This window comes from Pongo pygmaeus, chromosome 11 (genome assembly GCF_028885625.2).
Source record: "Pongo pygmaeus isolate AG05252 chromosome 11, NHGRI_mPonPyg2-v2.0_pri, whole genome shotgun sequence".
NCBI lineage: Eukaryota > Metazoa > Chordata > Mammalia > Primates > Hominidae > Pongo > Pongo pygmaeus.
In genome coordinates, this window is record NC_072384.2 from 114,849,315 (window position 1) to 114,871,769 (window position 22,455).

Consider the following 22,455-nt stretch of genomic DNA (forward strand, 5'->3'; position numbering starts at 1 on the left):
ATTGTTTGACAATGATTATGCTTTATCTATTAATAATAATTGGGGACTGCAGATGGCTTAAATCTAAATGCAAGCCTCTTCCGGAACTTTCATCTCTGCAGCCCATCCAAGAATGCGTTAGGTATAATTACAATTTTTTAGAAAAAAAATTTAATTGTAATTTCAATGCAAATAAGTATCTCGCACGTGGAATGTCTTTACCCCTCCTAATGCACGCATCCGCTGTATAAAGTGCGACTGCTTGGAGAGCACTCTAGCCTGGTCTAAAGCAGCTCTGGGATTTCGACAGAGCTGGGCTCAGAAGCCAGTTGTTGGCGCTGTCCGTGGTGCTGAGGAATTCCCGGCTGCCGGCAGAATGAGCTCCAAATCAGCAATCTGCAAACTGCTCTTACTGATGCAGAAACCCAGCTAAAGTTGCTCCTTTCCTTCACATCCACAGTTAGTGTTTTCCGGTGTGTAAGAGGGGATTCAAGAAACATACTGTGGACGATGGTGATGGTATTGCCAGCGGAGTGGGCTTTAAGCTACAGCATGCTGTTGCTGTTTGTGATCCTCAGAGCCTAGCCAAATCACCTCTACTGCCGTAGCAAACACTGTGTAAGTGAACTCATGTGTGGAGGAGGCGTAATCAGCCGGGAAATTTCATAGAAGGATCTAAGAACATGCTAAAAATAAGTTCAACATGATTCGGCTACTGGGGTCTGGATTTCTACAGGACCAGCATTGCTTCTTGCTTTGAATTCTGAAGACAGGTCCAAAGCAAATTTCTTATGTGTGTCTGCTGTGTTTCTTTCTGGAAGGGCGGGAGACTGCTTCTTTACTGTGTTTTGAAATGGGAGGTAGAGAGAATGGATTGCCTTTAATTCATGCCTAAAAATGTATTCTTTGGGTAATTAAAGAGGAACTGCTTTCTTAAAACATACCTGACCTTTTAGTTCATTTTGGGCTGTGACCCCTACCACCACCATTAACCTCCAGAGTAATTAGGTAAGTGTATCTTATGACATGAATTATGTTTGTTTTCTCAAAGAAATAGATGCAGTCATTTTAAATCATATGTAGCAATATGGGGAGGGGGGGGAAAGTTAAGCTGGGAAGTGATCCTCAGTTTAGCAGTGTTTGCTTTCTTTTTAAAAATCTTCAGATAAACATTACATTTGATTTATCCCATGTTTCTTCTCTTAAATAAATAGTATCTTAAACTGTACTAGGGCAGCTCAATTATGAAGGCTTTTTTTAAAAAATAGCCTAAGAACTTTGTTATATTGAAAATAAAATCTTGTTTTTTGCCATGCAGATTTTAAGATATATTTCATATAATAAAAACATATTTAATGTTTACATAAAGTAGATATTACATTCCTATTTTTACCTCTAAGTTTACATTTACCATAACCTAACACATTAATGCCTACCTGTGGCTTACAAAGAGATCATTTTCTGTCTATGTCCCTTTGAAGCAGAATCATATGTGTATTTTATATGGCTTATCTTGCATGTATTGACAGATATTGCTGGAATACTATAAGGAAGCACAGTAGCTTTCTTTGCCTCCAAGATAAACTTTCTAAATATGTGATGTATAAATTCTTGCTTTAATTAGTAAATTATATTTATGCTTTTTCAGAAGCTTCTGTTATGTTTGTTATCTCTGTAGTAATTTGAGAGGAAAAAAATGCTTTGTCAAAGGGAGCTTCCAGATTCTCCAGTAGAATTATAGGTTTGCATTTTCTTGTTCTGTCATGACTCATTATTTTTGACATATTTTATAAGAAATCATCGGCTTTATTACCTACCCAAAGGGAATTCTAATATCAGAGGATATCAGAGGAATTCTAATACCAGCTTTCTCCGGAAAGAGAGCATACTACCTTCCATTTTACTATTACTAGAACTTGTATATCTACCTTAAAATGCAAATATAATAGTTTATGAAGTTTCCTAATGTCATCTTTATCTTATTTTATCATCTGTATATGTTAGACTGAAAAGAGATGGTTTATCATTGCTTTTAATATAATCTGAAAATAAACCAATGTATAACATTTATAACTGACCTGAAAATGTCCTGTATACCAGCTTAGTGTTATTGGCATGAAGCCAGTAGTATTTAAATAAAAAAATGAGCTATTTGACAATACTTTTTCTTATTTATTACTCCCTAAAGTCACGGTTTCCCCAGAGCCTCTATGTGAGTTAGTTATTCTAAATATTTAAATAAGAGCCCACTCCCAACACTTCACATCAAGCACCAATACTAAGTGGACTTTACAAGAGTCAGTGTCACAAAATTAATAAGGCATATTTTCTATGAATGGTTAACACTTAAGTATGGTTTTAAGCAACTTCCATAAAGAATTTTGTGCTGGCATCTTTGTGCAGATTGTGTACATGTAAATATTTTTGACATTTCAAGAGTTATGTTTTCAAGATCTCATAAATTGTATTTATATTATATTGAAATATTTAATTTAAATAATATTACATATATACTAGATTCAAGTTACTGTGAAACAAATTTATAGATAGATCTTTCCTGCCCACTAGGAGCTTCCTTCCTATGTAAAATAATGTGGACAATAATACAAATAAATTTGTTTTTAACAAATTCTTTTAAGCACATGGAATTCTCTTGTATTATTTATTATTTCAGATTTTCTTTCTCTTAATCACTAAGGAATAGTTATGTTGTTCTTGTTATCAACTATATTTCAAAAATCCAGACTCATGTTCACTTAAACAGGTAACTGATGTTGACACCATTGTTGTTCTTTAATTATGGGCATAAATAAGTAGGAAATCCCTTACAGTAGCTCCTTCCTAAATATAATTTATATTCAACTGTTAGTTTATTCCCTTTCCTTTAGAATTAGATTTTTTTCTCACTAATCTCTTGAGTTGACACAGATAATTATAACACATTTTCCATCACTGACTAGTCCATTTTAAAGAATAATAGAAAATGTGAGTTCAAATATTCTTGAGCTATTTGTAAGTTACTCCTTGTGATCACCTTTTGGGGCTCAGTAAAACCATTTCTTTGCAATTTAGATAAAGCCAGACCTTTGAAATTCAGAAGGAAAATTCAAGCCGAAGGTTCCTATATAAAATAATCCAAAAGGACAAATTTTAATGCATATATTGCCAAGTATCAACTCTCCAAACCTCACAATAAGGCATAGATAGTTGCATGAACTTAGTCTATTTGAGGACTTAGTATCTTCAAATTGATCCCAAACGGTTTAAGACCATGGGCTTAGATGAATCTATCTTCACTTTATATATGTCAAATTATTCTTTTTAAATATTTATTTTCAGCCTACCCCTCTTGTATTCCCATGGAAGGAGCTGAGTATATTTAATATTAGGAGCACATCCAGAAGTCTTTGAAGAGGGGGATGGCTCTTCATATTCATGAAGCTTGCATACTTCTGTTGGTCATCCCTGGATTGGTCACCTCTGCTGCTATCAGTCATGAAGACTATCCTGCTGATGAAGGTGACCAGATCTCCAGTAATGACAATCTGATCTTTGATGACTATCGAGGGAAAGGGTGTGTCGATGACAGCGGCTTTGTATACAAGTTGGGAGAACGATTTTTCCCTGGGCATTCCAACTGTCCATGTGTCTGTGCTCTAGATGGACCTGTTTGCGACCAACCAGAATGCCCTAAAATTCACCCAAAGTGTACTAAAGTGGAACACAATGGATGCTGTCCTGAGTGCAAAGAAGTAAAAAACTTCTGTGAATATCACGGGAAAAATTACAAAATCTTGGAGGAATTTAAGGTATGCGTTACCCTCCATATTTATTGAATATCAACTTTTCATACCACGTGCTTAGTACGTTGCTACATTAAAGTCAGAGTTGGAAAAATGTACTTTTAAATTTCCCTTTAAATTACACAATTTGATTCTAATTAGCATAAGTAGCACCATGGTCAACAAATGGCCAATTGGTTTGTTGATCATATTTGTTAAGTTGCACAATAACCTTTATTTTTTTTCCCAGAAGTATTTGGGGCATACCTAACACCTTTTATTTTTGCCCTTAAACATTTCTTCTCTGTTATTACAAAATATGTTTTCTGATGGGAACAATTTTGTGTATAGTGTATGTGTCTCCTAAATTAATTTTTTAATTGTGTCAGTTTTGTGTGTTGCTTGTTAGCCTGTATTTGAAGTCATTTAACAATATAGTCTAGAATTATTTGTTTATTGTGTGGAAAAGCTACAGAGATAACTTCTTAGCTGTGGTCCTCATATTAAGAAAATGCATTGGGCCTACTTTTTGTCAAGCAAGATCCCCATTCTGTTCTCTGCTCACTGGATTTTTTGCTTACAGGATTCCACAGAGAACTGATTTTTTCTCACAATCCATGTAAAGAGTAGTAAAAAAGACTGTAATTTTTTTCAGCCTACATGGTATTTTTTAGTTTTTCTTTTATGCTTGCATCATATTTTCAAAGTAGCTTAGAGTTCATTTTTATCCCTTGTTGAACTTTCTTTTCCTCAATGGCTAGTTTTAATTGGGATATCTTACAAGCCTGATCTGAACCCTGAAGGTATGAATACATGAAAAATGTCCACCTTAAATGTAATGGCAGTTTGTGTCTGGAGTGTCTGTCATACTGATGGCTTTATATAAAATGTTCCCATTTCATCTAACCAAGTTCTGTGACGAGGTGCTCAGAACCTTAGAGGTAAAAGTAGATATAGCTAGTTTTCAGTGTGGGTGTTTATGTATGAGAGAAGACATTTCCATTATTAGCACTGACCCAACTTCTCTCACCACAAGAGTCAAATGGTGCCAGAAATCAGTATGTAGAAAAAAGGTCTCAACTGATCATCATTAGTTCAATCTGTGTATTCATAGTTAATTGTATTTAGTTCATTATTAACCTGGAATGAACCAGGTTATGAGTTCAAGCCAGTTCTGATTTACCCAAGAATACCCAGTCATTGAAACTAGATTCCTTAGGACAAAAGGGAAATTTTAATTATGACATTCAACTTCCTTAGACATGTTATTCTCGACTTTTGTCTTTTGTGTATTATTTTATTGCACAAAATTAAGAAGTAAAAGCATGAGAGTCTAGTAAAAGTATCATTGTTGACACCAAATAATAGTTGAGAGTAGAGTACATTTATTAATGGTTTTATGATCTCTAAAATATTGTATATATTTTGACATTACCTATTTTTAATTTCATCTTAATAGAAGTAAATAGAAGTACTCAACACACTTGATTCTAGCAGTCATATCACCCTTTTCTAACATGCATCTATATCTAGACTAGAATACAAAAAGGTATTGTAGGAGCAGCATTTCATAACTAGCACAAATAAAAACATAAGTTTCTGAGATTTATATAATTTGGTAATCTGTATTTAATAAAGAAAAAAGATTGTCTAATTAACTTAACTCACTATTGAAAATGCTATAGTTTTCCCTCTATTTATTAGATTTCACTACAAAGGTAATAATATGTTACCATGTCAAACAATATAGAGGTATTTAAAGAAAAAGTTAATGATTTCTGTACCCCTTCTAGTTATAACCCTACTATAATCTAATTAATCCCTACTACTTATTTCCTAATGTATGATCCATTAATATGCACAGCTTTTTCACCTGGCTTTTTATGTCATAAAATTTTTGATGTGATTTTTAAAATAATAGATATCACTTTTTTTTAACAAGAATTTAGAGTCATAAAGAGTTTTAGAGACTATATAGGGCAAATGTGTCAGAATGAGAAACTGAGACCAAAAAAGTATAAATTACCTATCCAAAATTCTCAAGTTATTTACCTTAATTCTAAATGCTGCCATTCTAACAATACTATATGACCTCTCAAAGCAGTTTGTCACTAAGGTCAGATAGACCTGGATTTGAATCCCGAATTCATCACTTGGATATAAATTTTTGAATGGAGTTCTTAAATTTTTTGATCCACAGTGGTAATGACTATAAAATAGCCATTGTAATAATCACTTCCCTTAGGAGGAGAGGTTGGAAATTCTTAATAACATATAATTCCTCTGAAGTCACTAACCTTGTGATGACAGGTACACAATAGGTATTAAATAAATGATTGTCCCCTCCTTCTTAACTCTAATATCCAGGGATTTACTCTAAATTCTAAATTCCTCTATGGCTTTGCCTACATTTTATAATGAAAGTTCAACTTTAAAAGACTTTCAAATGAAGAATTCTCATACCTTTTTAAAATGCTCTACTTATCCATATGAACCATATAACTCTAAGTAAATATTAGCCATAATTTGTCATCTTGATTCTCTTCCAACTCAGCTTGCAAGGAACAAGTCATTAATTATTAAAGATGCATAAAACTTTCATATAATAATGTCGATATGTTAATTAGGGAGGTTGTATTATGAGATATTATTCACATAAATATATTCATCTAACAAGCATTTATCAGACTGTTCAGTAGATAAGACACTATAGACGTACTTAAATTGAAAGTAGGATATCTAGAAACCAAAATCTCTGCTCACAAGAAAGACATGATCGATGTGAAGAGAGAAGGGGGAAAAAGCAGGTAAAAGTATATGATTATGAAATCCCAATATAACTCCCAAGAGATTGTGATGGCAGAAGCTTATCAAAATAGTATGAGGCTTGGTTAAGCAAGAGATTTGTCTTCAGGATGCTAACCCTATACATCTTGTAGAGTTGCCTGTTCTTCAAGAAGTACTTGAAATTGATCTGGGAAGATTGAAATTCCAAAGAGGAAACTGCTGGAGCAAAATCAGAGATTGGAATGAATACAATCTGCAAAGAGGAGGGAGATGGGTATAATTGGAAGCTAGATATGACTAAAATGCTATCCTAGTAAGAGGCAAATTCAGATATGTGTTGGTGGACAGTGGATGGAAGGGCCTTGAATACTGGGCCAAAATATTTAGATTCATCTGAAGAATAATAGGAAGTAAAATGCAGATTGTTCTGTACATAGATGACCTAGTTAAACATAAATAAAAATGAATGTCCTATATCCAAGCACAGAACTGAATAGAAGTAAAGAGAAATTAATAGTGGAGGAAGGAAGTCTGTTGCAGAAAAAAAGAGAATGAGGTGCACAAGCACAAAGACATTCAGGACAGTTTTCAGGGTAAAATCTAATTTCCCTACTGTAGCCTAGATTCTACTCATCAGCCTCTCCAAATCCCTCAAACTCTTAGTGGCTTTTCTTCCCTGTGTGTTTGCACTGCTGTTCCACAGTATAGAACACTTTTTCAACATTGCTCCCTGTCTAAATCCTACTGGACCACTTCAAGGCTCCATTTAAATCTCACCTCAACTGGAAACCCCTGTCTGTCTGTCCTACCACGTATCTCCCACACTGTATCACTCCTTCCATATGTTCCCATGGCCTGCTATACACACCATCACTACAAGAACAGTAACTGTTGTCTGATACTCTGAAGAGCTTTATGTATATTATAACACATTTTATTTTACAATAACACTGTGAGAATTATACTTTTATTAGAACTGTTTTACAGATAAGAAAACTGAAGCAGCAGAGTATTAGTAACTTGTCCAAGACCATACAGCTGGAAAGAGGAAAAAGTAGGACTCCAAGCCAGGCAGCTTGGCTGCAGAATCTAAGCTCCTCACTACTTCTAGTGATCTATCCCACAGCAATAATGTAATACATCACACTGCAATAATATTAAATCATGTAAAATATAATATGAAATAATATCATATGAAACCACTTGTCTCTTCCGTTAGTCATTGAACCCTTTGAGGCTAGCGACACTGTTTTCTTTTTTCTTTTCCCCTCTATTCCCAACACGTGTGAGCTACATGACAGTCATTTAATACCTTTTTTGATGAATAGCATACCAGGTCAAATTGTAATCAAACCTATAGGATAAAGAAGTTAGAATTTCTTTAGAATGATTTAGTTTCCGTTTATGTGTTGATCTCTTCATTTTAATTAAAGAAGCACTGAAAGTTGAGACAAAAAAAATGCTCTTTGGGCAGTTAAAATGGCACACATTGTTCTCTTATTATAAGAGTGCCTATTTTTGTCCTGCCTTTACTTTCTTCCTCTCTCAACCCCTTCCTAACCAAAGGTTGTCTTGGATTCTGTCTCCATCCCAGCATCGCAATGACTACCCAGTGTTTTAGCTGTACTGTCTCACCCTATGCAGTTGCAAATCATAGGTCACACTTCAATATTTTCTGATCACCAAATTCAAATGTAAATTGATCCACATGTGTCACCTGATAGAAAAACTGATGTCATTTACAAAGGTTGTGGGATTTTTGTGGGGTTTTTATTTCATCTACTGATGCAAGCTTTGAAAATGAATTTCTCTCTATTCTTTTTGAAAACTCTAAATTCTCCAGGGTTCTGGTAATATTGTATTAAGATAAAGGTCACTGTATAGTAGGTTCTCTCATCTTTCTCTTATGTACACCCCAGCCATATGACACTGGAACCTACTTTTTGAGAAATAAAGCATATAAATAATATATTATAATAGCAGTTTCTACCAGAAAAAGTTTATTGGAAATGTAGGCTTAACTATCTTATGCTGAGTTTCTCAAAGGAAGAAATAATTTCTTATTTTGCTCAGTATTTTTATAACTCTGATTCTGCTAGAATTAGTCTTTTTGACTATTTCCTTATACTTTAGAACTTGTACTGATTTAGTTGTAGGTCATACACTGAAGGTTATACTACATGTAGCTGAAAGAAACCTTTCAGCTTTGGCATAGCTTGTTTTATTTTAAAGTGATTTTCTGCAGTCAATTCCCAGTGTCCCTAATTCAGGATTTGGATTTGCCTAAGATCAGCTCTTCCCTGCTGACACTGACCTTTGTGTTCTTCCCACTATGGGCCAAAGACAGTGGACCAGGTCTCTGAATTGTATATTTGAAAGGTGCGGTGTGAATATTTTTTCAAGTCAAACATCTTATGGGTTTGTTGTTGCTTTTATAAAAATGAACATGTTTTCATGATGCCAAGTTTTTGCCCTGAATTTTATACTTAATATTTAAATCTCAAGAGAATAAAAGGGGACCCGCCTGGCCAACATGGTGAAACCCTGCCTCTACTAAAAATACAAAAATTAGCTGGGCGTGATGGCGGGCACCTGTAGTCCCAGCTACTCGGGAGGCTGAGGCAGGAGAATCGCTTGAACCTGGGAGGTGGAGGCTGCAGTGAGCAGAGATTGCGCTACTGCACTCCAGCCTGGGCAACAGAAGGAGACTCCGTTCCAAAAAAAGAATAAGAAAATTAAGCAGTGGGATTATTTTGCCAAGTCATCACACTCATAAAAAACGTTGATGCCAATTTGGATTTAGAATTGATTTGCCCTTTAATGGGTATATTCACACAGAGATAAAAATTTCAACCTTCTCATTAATAGGTGCCACATTATTAATGTCCAATACTGTAAAATTAAATCTGTAAAAACGTTTGAGTGGGAAGAATTTTGGAATTCAGGTTTGGGAGAGTCATTTGACGTCTAGTTGTTTTTTTAGTATGGAGAAGAAAATGGAAGGCCACATGTTCTAGGAGCTGAGGACCAGATTTATGAAAGAACAGGGAAAACCAGAGGCTGTAGAGATATCTCAGTTGAGGGGACTAACAGGTAGGTAACACTTTGCACAGCACAATTCACTGCCCCTTGCCTACTTACCCACCTGCCATTGCACGAGTGTCTATGAAAAGCACAGGAACTAAGTCAGATGTTTACACAAGGCGAAGGAGTACAAAAAGCATATATTTGAAGTATGAAGGCTGTATTTATTTTAATAACAGAGAAATCGGTGGATTATGAGAATATAGGTGCAGTTTTTAAAGAATTTTATACAAAAGAGGGTTTTCATTTCTCAACAAATGGGTAGTGGAGTCACCAGGGGCATTTTTAAGATACTATCCCAAGAAAGAACTAGAAAGCATCATGATTTTATGCGGCAAAGATAATTGGGGATCTTTGTAGAGAGGTTGAGAAGATTAATTCCATAATTATTGGCTCTGCAAAATTCAGTTTCTGTTTTGCAAAGCATGTTGTGGCTTTTAACATTAAAATGGCTTTGAGTGAGTTAAAAGGAATGCCTTCCCCTTTCAAGTTGCTACAAAATAACAGTGATTGAGACTTTACTGTTGCTTATCTGAGGCTCAGCCTCAGCATGCAGAATGAGTGGGTTCAAAGTGGATATTCTCAATGGGGGATTCCCATCTTCGTAAGTAACTGGGGAAACTTTATGTAATTTTTATACTCTTTGAGTAATTTCATTTCAGAGATTAGAAGTCAATTTTATTAAAAAATTTATAATGTTCATTGCACACTTTTTGCACCCACAAAAGTACACTAAATTTTTTTGCACTCACCGAAGTACATGAAAGCTAGGAAAAAATCTACTTTTAAAATAATTTATTTTCTTAAAAAATTGCATTGATAATTGAGTGTTATCCTTTTCATATTAAGTACTTTCTAAAATAGAGTAGAATTATAAGAATAAATGGCTTCCAAATTAATTCCCAAAGGAGTGAAATAGCTCATTTACAGTCAGAACTACAGTCTTACTTTACATTTTAAGAGAATTGATGGTCAGCTAGCCCTTTTGTTAGTTATATATAGGAGTAGTTTTTCATACTCACTTACCAATATTTATTGCTGTCCTTCATATTGGAAGATGCCGCTGTTAATGGTGATAACTGTGTGACAAGCATGACTACCGAGATTTGTGACTGGGCTTCTGTGCTGTGTGCACATTGGGAGATCGGCGTTGATTTGCAGCCACATCTGAGATTTGCGGAGCTTGTCACTGTTAGTGACTACCCCAGACTTGAGGTCAGTCATCAGTAGTTTACAGACGTGATTGCCCATTCCTTACTGACTCACCCATATTGAGAGAAGATGAAGCTGAAAAAAATAATGACCTGGTAGTCTCCCTTCCAGATTTTAACTCCAACTGTACAAGGTTTGGATATGTTAAAAAAATTGCCTACTTTTAATTGTTTTTCCTCACCAAAAGACAGAATTGGTTAATCGGGTGATATTAACAAGCATAATTTTTTTCTATTTCCTACATCTCATTTCATAACACAGGCCTACATATCTTTGGCAAATTTTGCAGATTAATTTATAATCTATATAATCTAGATTTTAATTGCTCCATACATGCATTAGTTTGTGTGTGTGTGGGGGGGGGGGGTGTGTGTTAAACTGGAAGGAGCAAGAGTGTTCTTACTTTACGAAAATCTTGTTTTAAGGTTAAATCTTTTGTTCCTACTTCTTAATCGCCATGAACATATTTTCACTTTGTTTTGTTATCCTGCATCTTGATTTATACATCAGGCAGTGTGTTTTATGAAGGACAGCACAAGAAAAACCTATCGGTGTATTTTTTAGTTGTCTTTTAGGGAAGCGTTTGAAACAAATAACTAAGAGGAGAGTTGAAGTGATCAATGTCTTTGCTTTCTCAAACAATAGGCATTATTAATTGGGAACTGGCTTATTTTAGAGTCTGTACTTTGGGTTTTATCATCACTACTGATTAGCATCAGTAATTTCAGTCTAACACACTTCCATTGTTGATTTCCTTGCCTCTAGCCTGCTGTAGAGCATATCACAATAAAGCCATCTTTGCAAAGATTTAATGACATCATGGAAAGAGTGAATAAAGTACTAAAGTGACAAGAAAGATCATTCAGCTCCTGAAAAAGTTTTCAGATGACATTATTCTATGGCTGTATAAAGTTGTCTATGGGGTATAAACATGCACTGAACACAACTCTTAATTTTCCCATTATGTCATATAACCATGAACAAAACTCGATATACATTTATTCTATCTATAGAATTGATACAATAATGAGACCATATATGTCTTATGAAGAATAAATAGTATTGAAGATTTGAAGATTATAATACTACATATCAATTTATAACAATTACCAAAGCTCAAAAGGTTTTTTTAAATTAAACATTATTGGGTTGGGATTTTGAGATAATTTTTGTTTTAGTATTTACCTTTCACTACCATTGTTACATCTTGGTTTGAGATTTTATTTCTAGTATCTGCATTTATATAAATTTGTCTGTTTGTAAAAAGGCAGGCATTATGGTTTCTTTTTTATAGTCTAGGTCCTTTCTACTTTTGAGCGCTGACCATAGAATTTTAGATCTAAAACAGAACTTTGAAATTATTTTATCTAACTCCCTTATTTTAGAGGTGATACAAGAAAGACTAACAGAAACTTAGTGATAACATACTTCCATTGTGCCAAATAATGGCACAGCTCATTATTTGCAAAAGCAGTATTAACATGTCACTTTCCTGTGATCTTTTTTCTATATTTTACTACCTTCAGGTTTAACAGAAAAATACCAGCTCATTTGCATCTTCTTTTCCAATAAATATGTTGGATTCAATGATTTATCTCAGCCAATTGTCTATAGAAATGTGATATCAGGACCTATCACCATGACAACACAGAGTTACAAGTAGACAAGAACAATAAAATATTGGCACATCAAAAATCAGTCTTTGATACAGATTGAGTACAATTTGTGAAACTAGCCTAAGTTTCCAAAGGCTGTAATAAAAATGGGGCCCATTGTCTAAAACAGAAAAATTATGTAATTAAACCAAACAATATAGGCCAAAATAAAATTAAAATATATTACATTAAACATTACCTATTTATTTTCACTGAGACTACTTTATACTTGGATGTAACAAAGGAACAAAATTAGCTGTGCTTACTCATGTATTTTGATGGTTTTAGAAAATGAGGACCCATTTTTTTTTCACTTAGCAAACTCTCACCTCTCACTAGATGGCAGGAATGGAGTATGCAAAATAGATGGTATATGCAAAAATCTCTAATTCTGTGGCATTAGAACAACAACAACAACAAAAATCTCTAAACTGGCTGATGATCAATATCACCTAAGGAAAGAATGTTGCAAAAATTCAGATTCCTTGACCTTTCCATCTTAAATTCCAATTTACATCATTTAAATCTATGTTATTCTAAAGTTTCTCAGATTATTGTAATTCTCAGTAGGGTTTGGGAATCACTGCTATAATTCAGCCTTTTCTAGACTGTTTTCTAAGGAATACTGGCATCCTGTGTGATTGTTATAAGGATTTCAGTTATTTTTTATGGTCAAATAAATTTGAGAAATGATGCATCCTTTAACCTCTCTTGGAAATGAGCAGTACACGTTAGTATACTGAGACTACTTGAGCATATTGGAAGGTAGGTTTGTTTGAGAGTTAGTATGTATAGTTCAACAACTGAGAGCTCAAAAGTGTGATGAAAATTGGGTTTTAAAGCAGGCCCTACCACTTACCAGCCAACTGACCTAGGCAAACATTACTTCACCTCTTTATGTCTCCATGTACACATCTATAAAAGAGAGATAATAGTAGACAGTACTTGGCATGCACCACGTGATTTATAAAAGCTACCTGACATTTTTACTACTATTACTATTAATACTAAACTGTATTTCATCCAGAATTTCACAAATTTATGTGACAGTAGAACACTTTTTTTTCTCAGAACATTTATTAACATCTTAAAGTTCACAAAAGTTCAATGAAACACAGTTTAAGAAATATTTTGCTAATGATTCAAGATAGGCTAATTCCTTTGACTTTTATGAGCAGTTAATGATGAAAATCTATTTTTCCTCAGCTTATCTTTTAATATTTTTTTCTTTTTAAAGTTCCCAAAATTTTATTTAATGCGATTATTTATGGAAATTTATTTGTGTTACAAAAGACAATTTAGTTGAAAAATGACTTTTAAAAAAATAGTGGTAATATCAACTACGAGTAATGGATTCTCCAAGACAAGGGTCAACACACTATGTTCCATGAGCCAGATCCAGTTCACAATCCATTTTATTAATAAAGCTTTATTAAAACACAGCCATGCTCATTCACTTACATATTGTCTATGGTTGCTTTTAGAATATTCCAGGCACTGTATGACCCACAAAATCTAAAATATTTACTATTTGGCCTTCTATAGAAAAGGTTTGCTGATCGTTGCCTAATCTGGAGTCAGATATTCTTCCCTTTCTACTTCTCTCAAACTGTGCTGTCACCAAATCCTTCTAACTTGCACTCTTGAAGGTTACAGCCATTTGGGTACTGCTGGATATCAGTTCTCTTTCATCAGTGCGTGGTCTCAGGGATCTCTTTTCACACAAGTAAATTTCAAAAAGCCTGTAGATTTGCCTATTTTAAATGTATACGTACTTAACAGCAGGCATGTTCGGTCCTATTTCTCTGCATTCCTGACTCAGAAGAGCACAGCTTTGCTCTTTGCACTGATGTATTATAACTTAATAATTTTCCATTTACTGAAAATTCTCAAATAAAACAGATAAAGATTAATTTTTTATCTTTTTATATCCCACGTGTTCTCTTTTGATAAGTCAAAAAGTTATCTTTAACTTAATATAATAGATATATTTAGGATTATATTAAGCAAAAACATGTATACATTATTTCTGCTTACTTAGGTACTCAGTCCATTATTGCGTTTGTAAAATCAGCTTACATACACAATCCATAGTTTGAGCCCGTTAAATAAATATCCCTTTCATATAGAGAAGCAGTAGATCTTGTGGGCTATACCAAAATATAGAAGACAGAAATCTGACCCTCAAGGTGCTCCTAGTCTATCTAAAAGAATAATCCAGGTACCACTGATGACAAGTAGCTTGTGATGACTGCTGTAGGAACTCAGATGAAGAAAGAATTCAGACCGGGCGTGGTGGCTCACCCCTGTAAAACCAGCACTTTGGGAGGCTGAGGTGGGCAGATCTCCTGACGTCAGGAGTTCAAGACCAGCCTGGCCAACATGGTGGAACTCAGTCTCTACTAAAAATACAAAGATTAGCCTGGCATGATGGTGAGTACCCATAGTCCCAGCTACTTGGGAGGCTGAGGCAGGAGAATCGCTTGAACCCAGGAGGTGGAAGTTTCAGTGAGCCGACTTCTGGCCATTGCACACCAGCCTGGGTGACAGAGCGAGACTTCGTCTCAAAAAAAAAAAAAAAAAAAAGTAATTCAGTCTGAAGAACTAAAGGAAGATATGCTAAGAGTGGGGGGTTCAATGCATTAAAAGCAGTTTAGACAAAATTGGAAAGTTTGCAAACATAAAGGCAAAGCTTATTCAGAGAAACGGTGTCAAGCCGAGTGACAAGAGCATAAGGTATAGAAAGTTAGAGAGAAATAAGAGTGAGGCGGGAGCATGGGACCAGTTCACAGGATGAATGCTAGGCTAAGGAGCTTGGGTCAAAGTCTGAACTGAGTAGATAGCCACCAAAGGGCTTAGATCAAAGAAGCAACAAAACTAGATTCGTGCCTAAAACAAATACCAATAATAGTTGGCAATTTCATTAAGTATCTTGCACATGCATTTGCTCATTAAATTACTGAATCCTAAAATATTTTCACTCCCATTTCACATATGAGAAAACCAAGATTCAGAGAAATTTGTGCTTTGTCCTTTTCATATAAATGGAGATTATCAAGCTTGGCAAATCAAGAAAGGTCCTCCAACTCTAACTCTGGGGTTTTCTCTCATATCTTATCAGCTTTGATTAATTCACTATGAACATTATGCAAGTAACGTGGTAGAGATAGTGTAGTTTTCATTTTGGGTGTATATATTTCCTATATTGTTTAATGTGTTCAATTATAAGTCTATTTCATGTTTAGTCACCTCTTTTTCACAGAAATGTGGCACATTGCTAACATGAGGAAAATTCTTTTCCTGCTTTATAGGGCTTGACTGGTTTCATTTTAAAAAGCTCCCACTGTCAAAAGAAGTATGCTTCTAAGGCACATTCCTATCCATTTAAAAAACAAACTGCATTCCGAATGTGGTGAGGATTGGCCAGGATTATTTTTGCCAACTTAGAGATTAAAAACAAAATTCTAAATCAGTGAAATACAAATTTTTAGAAAAGAAAATGCAAAACTTGTTAATGATCCTTGGAGTGTTAGAAATGCACTCTCTCTAATACTTCACTTATTTTCACGCATGTTAGCTTTATTGCTCTCTCCTAAATATGACAGAGGAAAAAAACAAAATTGTTCAGTGTAACTTTAATTTTCCCCCAACATTAAAAATAAAATCCTGCTAAAATTGCAAACCTTTGACTGCTGAGATGTAGAAAGCTTCATCAGAGACAAAAAGGAGAATCAGAGAATTTTTCTTTTGTTAATGAGACTCTAGGACATACACATTGAAACTAAAAGATACTTAAATCAAGACTCCAAAAACTGTGAGCTAAAGTTACCCTGTTAAAAATCTGTTTTTGGCAAGAATCTGATTAAAGATTGAAGTTTCATCTCTGTAAATAAGAATCTAATTAACTATCTAAAAATACTGTCCAATGCCATTCTCAATCGAACCACAATTTGAGTGCAAACATTGTTGTGTTTTAGAGATGTAACACAGATTGCTTTCAAAACTCTGAAAGATGTACAATTGTCCCTAGGTATACACAGAGGATTGGCTCCAAATCCTCTCCAATACCAAAATCTGCAAATGCTCTGTAAAACTGTAAGATACAAATTTCTTACATAAAATGGATTAGTATTTGCATACAGCCTATGCACATTCTCCCATACACTTTAAACTATTTCTAGGTTACTTATAATTTCAGATACAATGTAAATGCTGTGTAATAGTTCATTATACTGTATTGTTTAGTAATAATGGTAAGAAAAATAGTCTGTAAATGTTTAGTACAGAAAACCATCCATTTCCTTTCCAATACAGTATTTTTGATTCACAGTGGGTTGAATCCATGGATATGAAACCCACGGATATGAAGGGCTGATTGTATGTTTTACAAGTTCAACATTTCAAATAATTCATAATGAATATCTTTATGCCATAATTTAATACAAATAAGTTATAACTAATATGCTCCCTTGAGGAATACACAGCCATTGCAAATGGACAAAGAGTGGCGAAGGAAACTGATGAAGTTGAAAGCTATGATGGCAATCATAGTCATGTAATCAATGCCACATCGTTTACATGTGCTTTCACATATTATGTAGTTTAGTCTCAAAACAATCCAATGAGAAAATTAGAGCACTCTGAATATTTTATTATTAACTCCATCTTACAAGTGAAAAACCCAGGCTCAAGAGGTTTAAGTAACCTGTCCAAGGTAGAACAGCAAGCAGCATTTCATGCCAGGATTTCAGCTGCAAATGCGCTTATTTCACATTATCATATAGCCAAGTTCCACTGGGTGATAGCACTACAATTTTTATACATGGTTACAAAATTATCACTGCTTCTGCCATACCTTGTCCCAAAGTTATACACTAAAGCAGAGAGGTTTATCAAGAAAGTACTCAGTCAAGATTTTTTAAATTAAAATATGCTTTCATGTTACTGCCCATAAGCCATCTCAATATATTTTTGTGGAATGAGGTAAGCTATGAACTAAGCATCAAATAATGAACTATCAAATTCAGTAGGAAATTACTATTTGGACTTTAGAAATATATTTCAATACCAGCAGTGATAAAGCACTTATTATTATTACATTTTAATTACTCTTTCTTCATAACCTGTCAAAGTATGATATCAGCAAATAGAAAATGAAGAAAAAATTTCAACTTTTAGAAAATCTTTACATAGACTGTGGCCAAAAAAAAAAAAGAAGTTCCTGAGAAATAATCTGATTGGCACTTCCAATATAAATGGGTTTGGTTGTTCCAGGGTGATAACTCCTATCCCTTAGACCCTAAAAGTTCTTGAATTCAGTGTCATCCACGCACGTTTAGCAGGCTGAGTTATGGTTTTTTCTCTTTTCTGTTATCACTTCCTTTCAATGTTTTCTGCAGAATAGGCCAGGTCATATTCATCTCCTATGATTCTTTCAGGCTGTAGAATTCTCACGGTGATGTACTCTTCCCCAACCATATGTGACCTTGCTTTATTGCTATTGTAGATGACTGATTCTTTGTCTGATATCAACAATCTCTCCTTTCCAGTGTCAACAGAAAAGTTTTGAAGTTATACAGTTGCTCACTTTTTTCCTGTTGCATAAACAGGCGATAAATGTAGCACCTTCAGTATGAAAATACATGGGTTCTGCTGACAGTATTCAGTTGCTTTGTCAAGGATGTTTTTTATACCAAAGCCAACTGTCAATCCAGCTTGTCAGTGAAGGACTAAGGACTGCTGCTTTTCCCAAGTATTTTCCAAGTATAGGTGTGATACTTCATCAAAACCTTGATTTTATATTACATCCTCAAGTTTTTGTCTATAAGTTTGGGCCCTCCTTTGATGATCATAAAGGCAGCTAAATTATATTTTTCCTCTCTTAAATATACCCTGATATTTCCTTGATAAGTATATTGTACCTACTTTAAAAAAAATACATCTTTGATTGCAAATTGTTGCTTACATTCTCCTTACCTACATTTTTTAAAATTTAAATTTATATGTTTTCTTCATATTTCGGGAAAAGCTGCATTTTATTGTCATGAGACTCCCTGAAAATGCTGAGGAAAAATATTGGTTCTTCACACCATCAGTTTGTTGGTATAGGCAGAATAAAATTATAGGGTTACCTGCCCTTAAATATATACTAAAGTATATTTTTAAAATTTTAAGAAAAAATTTTTATTTTATTTTTTATTATTATTTTTCTTTTGAAATGGAGTCTTGCTCTGTTGTCCAGGCTGGAGTGCAATGGCGCAATCTTGGCTCACTGCCACCTCCACCTCCTGGGTTCAAGCAATTCTACTGCCTCAGCCTTCCGAGTAGCTGGGACTACAGGCACGCGCCACCACGCCTGGCTAATTTTTGTATTTTTAGTATAGGTGGGGTTTCACCATGTTGGCCAGGCTAGTCTCAAAATCCTGACCTCGTGTGCTCCACCTGCCTCAGCCTCCCAAATTGCTGGGATTACAAGCGTGAGCCACTGTGCCTGGCCAGAAAGAAAATAACTTTGGAAAAAAATAATAGAACATTGATAAAATGCCACTGTTATGTAGCAACAATGACAATTTCAAGAATGAGTAAACTTTTTTTTACTTGATAGTTAATAATTACAATTGGGTACCTCATCAATTGTTTTCCAGTCTTCTAATATTTTACTTTAGCTCAGAGTGCATGCAAATAAAAATAGAAAGATTAAATCCAGTGGCTAGGTTTTCTATTATAATAGTACCACCAGTTATTCTTACAGAAAAGGTATTTGTTTTTTAAAAACATCAAAATATGCTTTTACAAATATTTCAACTCTTCTTATAGATTGCATTTATTGGAGTAGGAGAGATATATAGTTCATCTCGATATACCTTATATACACTACTTTGTATACAATGTATATTTAATGACTATGCTGAATATTTTTTAAAAAATTAGAGGTCATATTTCTGAATTGTAGTTTATTACCTACCTCGTTTATTATATCTACATGGGCAAAGCTATGTGCACTCCACAATCATTTCACTAAAATGCTTATGTTTTCAACAAAAATGAAATGTTTTTTGATAGACACACTGAAAAAATATACTCCAGAATGTATTATCAAAATATGAACTCCACCAGAAAAAGCCAGAACAGCTACTACTTAACTCGTAATGCAGATAATAATACCATGATATACATTTGCTGAGTAACTGAGATGGTTATTTTTAAAAACTCTGTGCATCTGTTTTTTTTTATTTGCTTCCTCAGTATTAAAATTCTTAAAGAAGTTTCAGCTTGATGTCCATAATTTGATGAGTTACAACCTCAGTGTTCCAAATATGCTCCAATCAATAGGGCAGATCGCTGAAGAAGTCATCACAATCTCATTAGACCAGGAACACTGAGGAGCATTTTAATCAGTGATGCTATGGGTCATCTTTTAGATGATTGTGAATTTTGGTTAAAACCCATTGGATCGGTTGATTATTAGGTGACACCTGTTGCATGCAAATTACTGGCTACAGGAGTGGCAGTGGATGCTAAATACTTTTGTACTTTGTAATTTAATATATATTTTAATGAAGTGAACAGTGAGATTCCTGACAGGCATCAGCAACTTTGAAATAGAGTCTTCCAAATTTTCATACAGTTTGAAAGTAATGAGATTTGTTCCTTAAAGTGATAAAATTTATGCCATAAATTATCTCTAAAAGAAGAGTGCTTCCAAAAGCTGTATTTTTTCGTTTGTGGAAAAGATTAGATTTTAAATAGTTGTTTAATGGGAGTTTTTTGAAAAGTAAACAAAGATTTTCTTTGATCATTTTTGCTTATTATGAAAGAAATGAAGTACCCCTTGGTCTCTGAAGCCTAATCTCACTTGATCAGAAGGAAACCCATTTATAGGGTTAGTAAGTATAAACTTGGCTCTTAGAATATATCCCATCTATTTGTGTATCCATCCCTTCAGCTTTCAACAGCATTCACAGAGAACTTTCTAAGAAACAAGTGTTGTTTTCGGAATATTCAAAATGTGTGTTGTTGGGCTTTGTACTCTATCCCATCCTTTTGGGAAATGGACATGTTTAAAATCAGGACTTGTTCTGAAAAAAGGTTTTCTAATATACTAAATTGTTGTGCTTAATAAGCAACCATTAAAATTGATACATATTATAAAATGAGACTAGCTTTTTCTCAGACCCTTGAGCAATTCCTCTGCATGTATTCTTGTCCAAATTTAGTTAGCACAGTATTTTCTAGTGCAATAAAAGTCTGTAATCATCTACTGCTAGATAGCCTAGTCAATGGAGTGCTTGAAGATTGACTTACCTGTGATATGCATGATGAATATTATGAATTTAAAATTACCTTTAGAGGGTGAGTTTATGTGCATTGCCATAATGTTGGAACCCAAATAGTTATTTCATGACTCACAGTCGGAAACCTTTTTCCCCAAAGTGACCATTATAATATTTAAATAAAATACAAACATCTCATTGATTCAAAATCATTTTCACACATAATGAACATAGATGAAGCCGCCCAGAGATATGGTTTAGCAAATAAGAAAACATAGATTATACATAAATGATTATGCATTTTAGTTAACAAATATTTGCTGAGTATCTATCATGTGCTAAGATGTCTTCTAGGTGCTGAGAATACAACAATGAACAGTATATTATAAGGAGATTAGAATCTATGAGGACAGGAGCAAATTTACCAAAAAAATATAAACAAATCAATAAGATAATTTCACAGACTGATGAGAGCTCTGAATGGTTGACATGATGGACAGAGAAGATGAAGGGGCTGGATGACCTGAGTCATCAGGGAATACCTCCCTGGAGAGGTGGCATTTGAGTTGACACCTAGATGATGAGACTTCAGGAAAAGAAAATGGGTTCATTGCTTTTCATTCTTTCATTTTTCCTTAGTGATTTATAATGTCCAGTTTCACCATTCACAACTACTCGTTATCTGAGGCTTCCAATGACAATTTTGATTTTAGTTGCCTAAACCAATATTTATGAAAGAGTCTCATTTTGCTCTATTAACTATACTGTATATAGCAGGAAACCCCTTTCTAATCTATGGCCAGCTGGGACAGCATTTGGAATTGCCATACAAGGTATGTATTTAGGGCCAGGCACAGTGGCTCACACCTATAATCCTAGCACTTTGGGAGGCCAAGGTGGGTGGATCATTTGAGGTCAGGAGTTAGAAACCAGCCTGGCCAACATGGTGAGACCCTGTCTTTACTAAAAGTACAAAAATTACCCAGGCATGGTGGCATGCACCTGTAATTCCAGCTACTTGGGAGGCTGAGGCAGGAGAATCACTTAAACCCAGGAGGCAGAGGTTGCAGTAAGCCAAGATTGTGCCACTGCACTCCAGTCTGGGCAACAGAGTAAGACTCCATCTCAAGCAAAAAAAAAAAAAGTATGTATTCAGAGATAGCAGAAATTGCTTAAATGGAGTTCTACATTAGTTATTTAAAAACACTAAGCTGGAGAAATAACAGATTTAAAACAGATATATTAACCATTCAAGCCACCTGATATATATATATAATATATAAATATGTGTATAAACAAATACATTTGACCTCTAATCCTAATTTCAACTAAAATTTATGAAAAAGTAGGGAGTGAATGTTACTTTATTTTCTAAAGAGTGCATAGAAATAAAGTGTTCTGTGAGGTTTCTTAGAAAAGGAGTTTTCTTGTATAAAATTTTAGGATGGTATAATTTAATCACCATACTTACAAATCTCTAGCTGGCAAAAGCCATGTACCAGTCATAATTTTACATGTTCTTCTTTAAAAAATGCCAGTAGAAATAATTTTTCCAGGTACTTCTTTCAGCATTCTGTTTCTCTAAGGATAGCTTTTTTTTTTAAACTTTGGTTTTACAGGGACATTTTCAGGTTTCATCTATAGTTTTCACATGGAACAATCCAATAAAAGGAAATCTGTAAC

At 34.3% G+C, this 22,455-nt stretch overlaps 1 protein-coding gene across 1 annotated transcript in view; it reads left to right on the plus strand.

Moving 5' to 3' along the window:
* The first annotated feature begins 439 nt into the window (after positions 1–439).
* Positions 440–22,455, plus strand: part of VWC2L (von Willebrand factor C domain containing 2 like) — a 168,439-nt gene continuing 146,423 nt past the window's right edge. The window contains exons 1-2 of the mRNA XM_054478495.2: positions 440–987; positions 3,319–3,788. Of these exons, the coding sequence (XP_054334470.1) occupies positions 3,399–3,788 (390 nt within the window). The 5' untranslated portion in view covers positions 440–987; positions 3,319–3,398. The remainder of the gene's footprint in view (positions 988–3,318; positions 3,789–22,455) is intronic.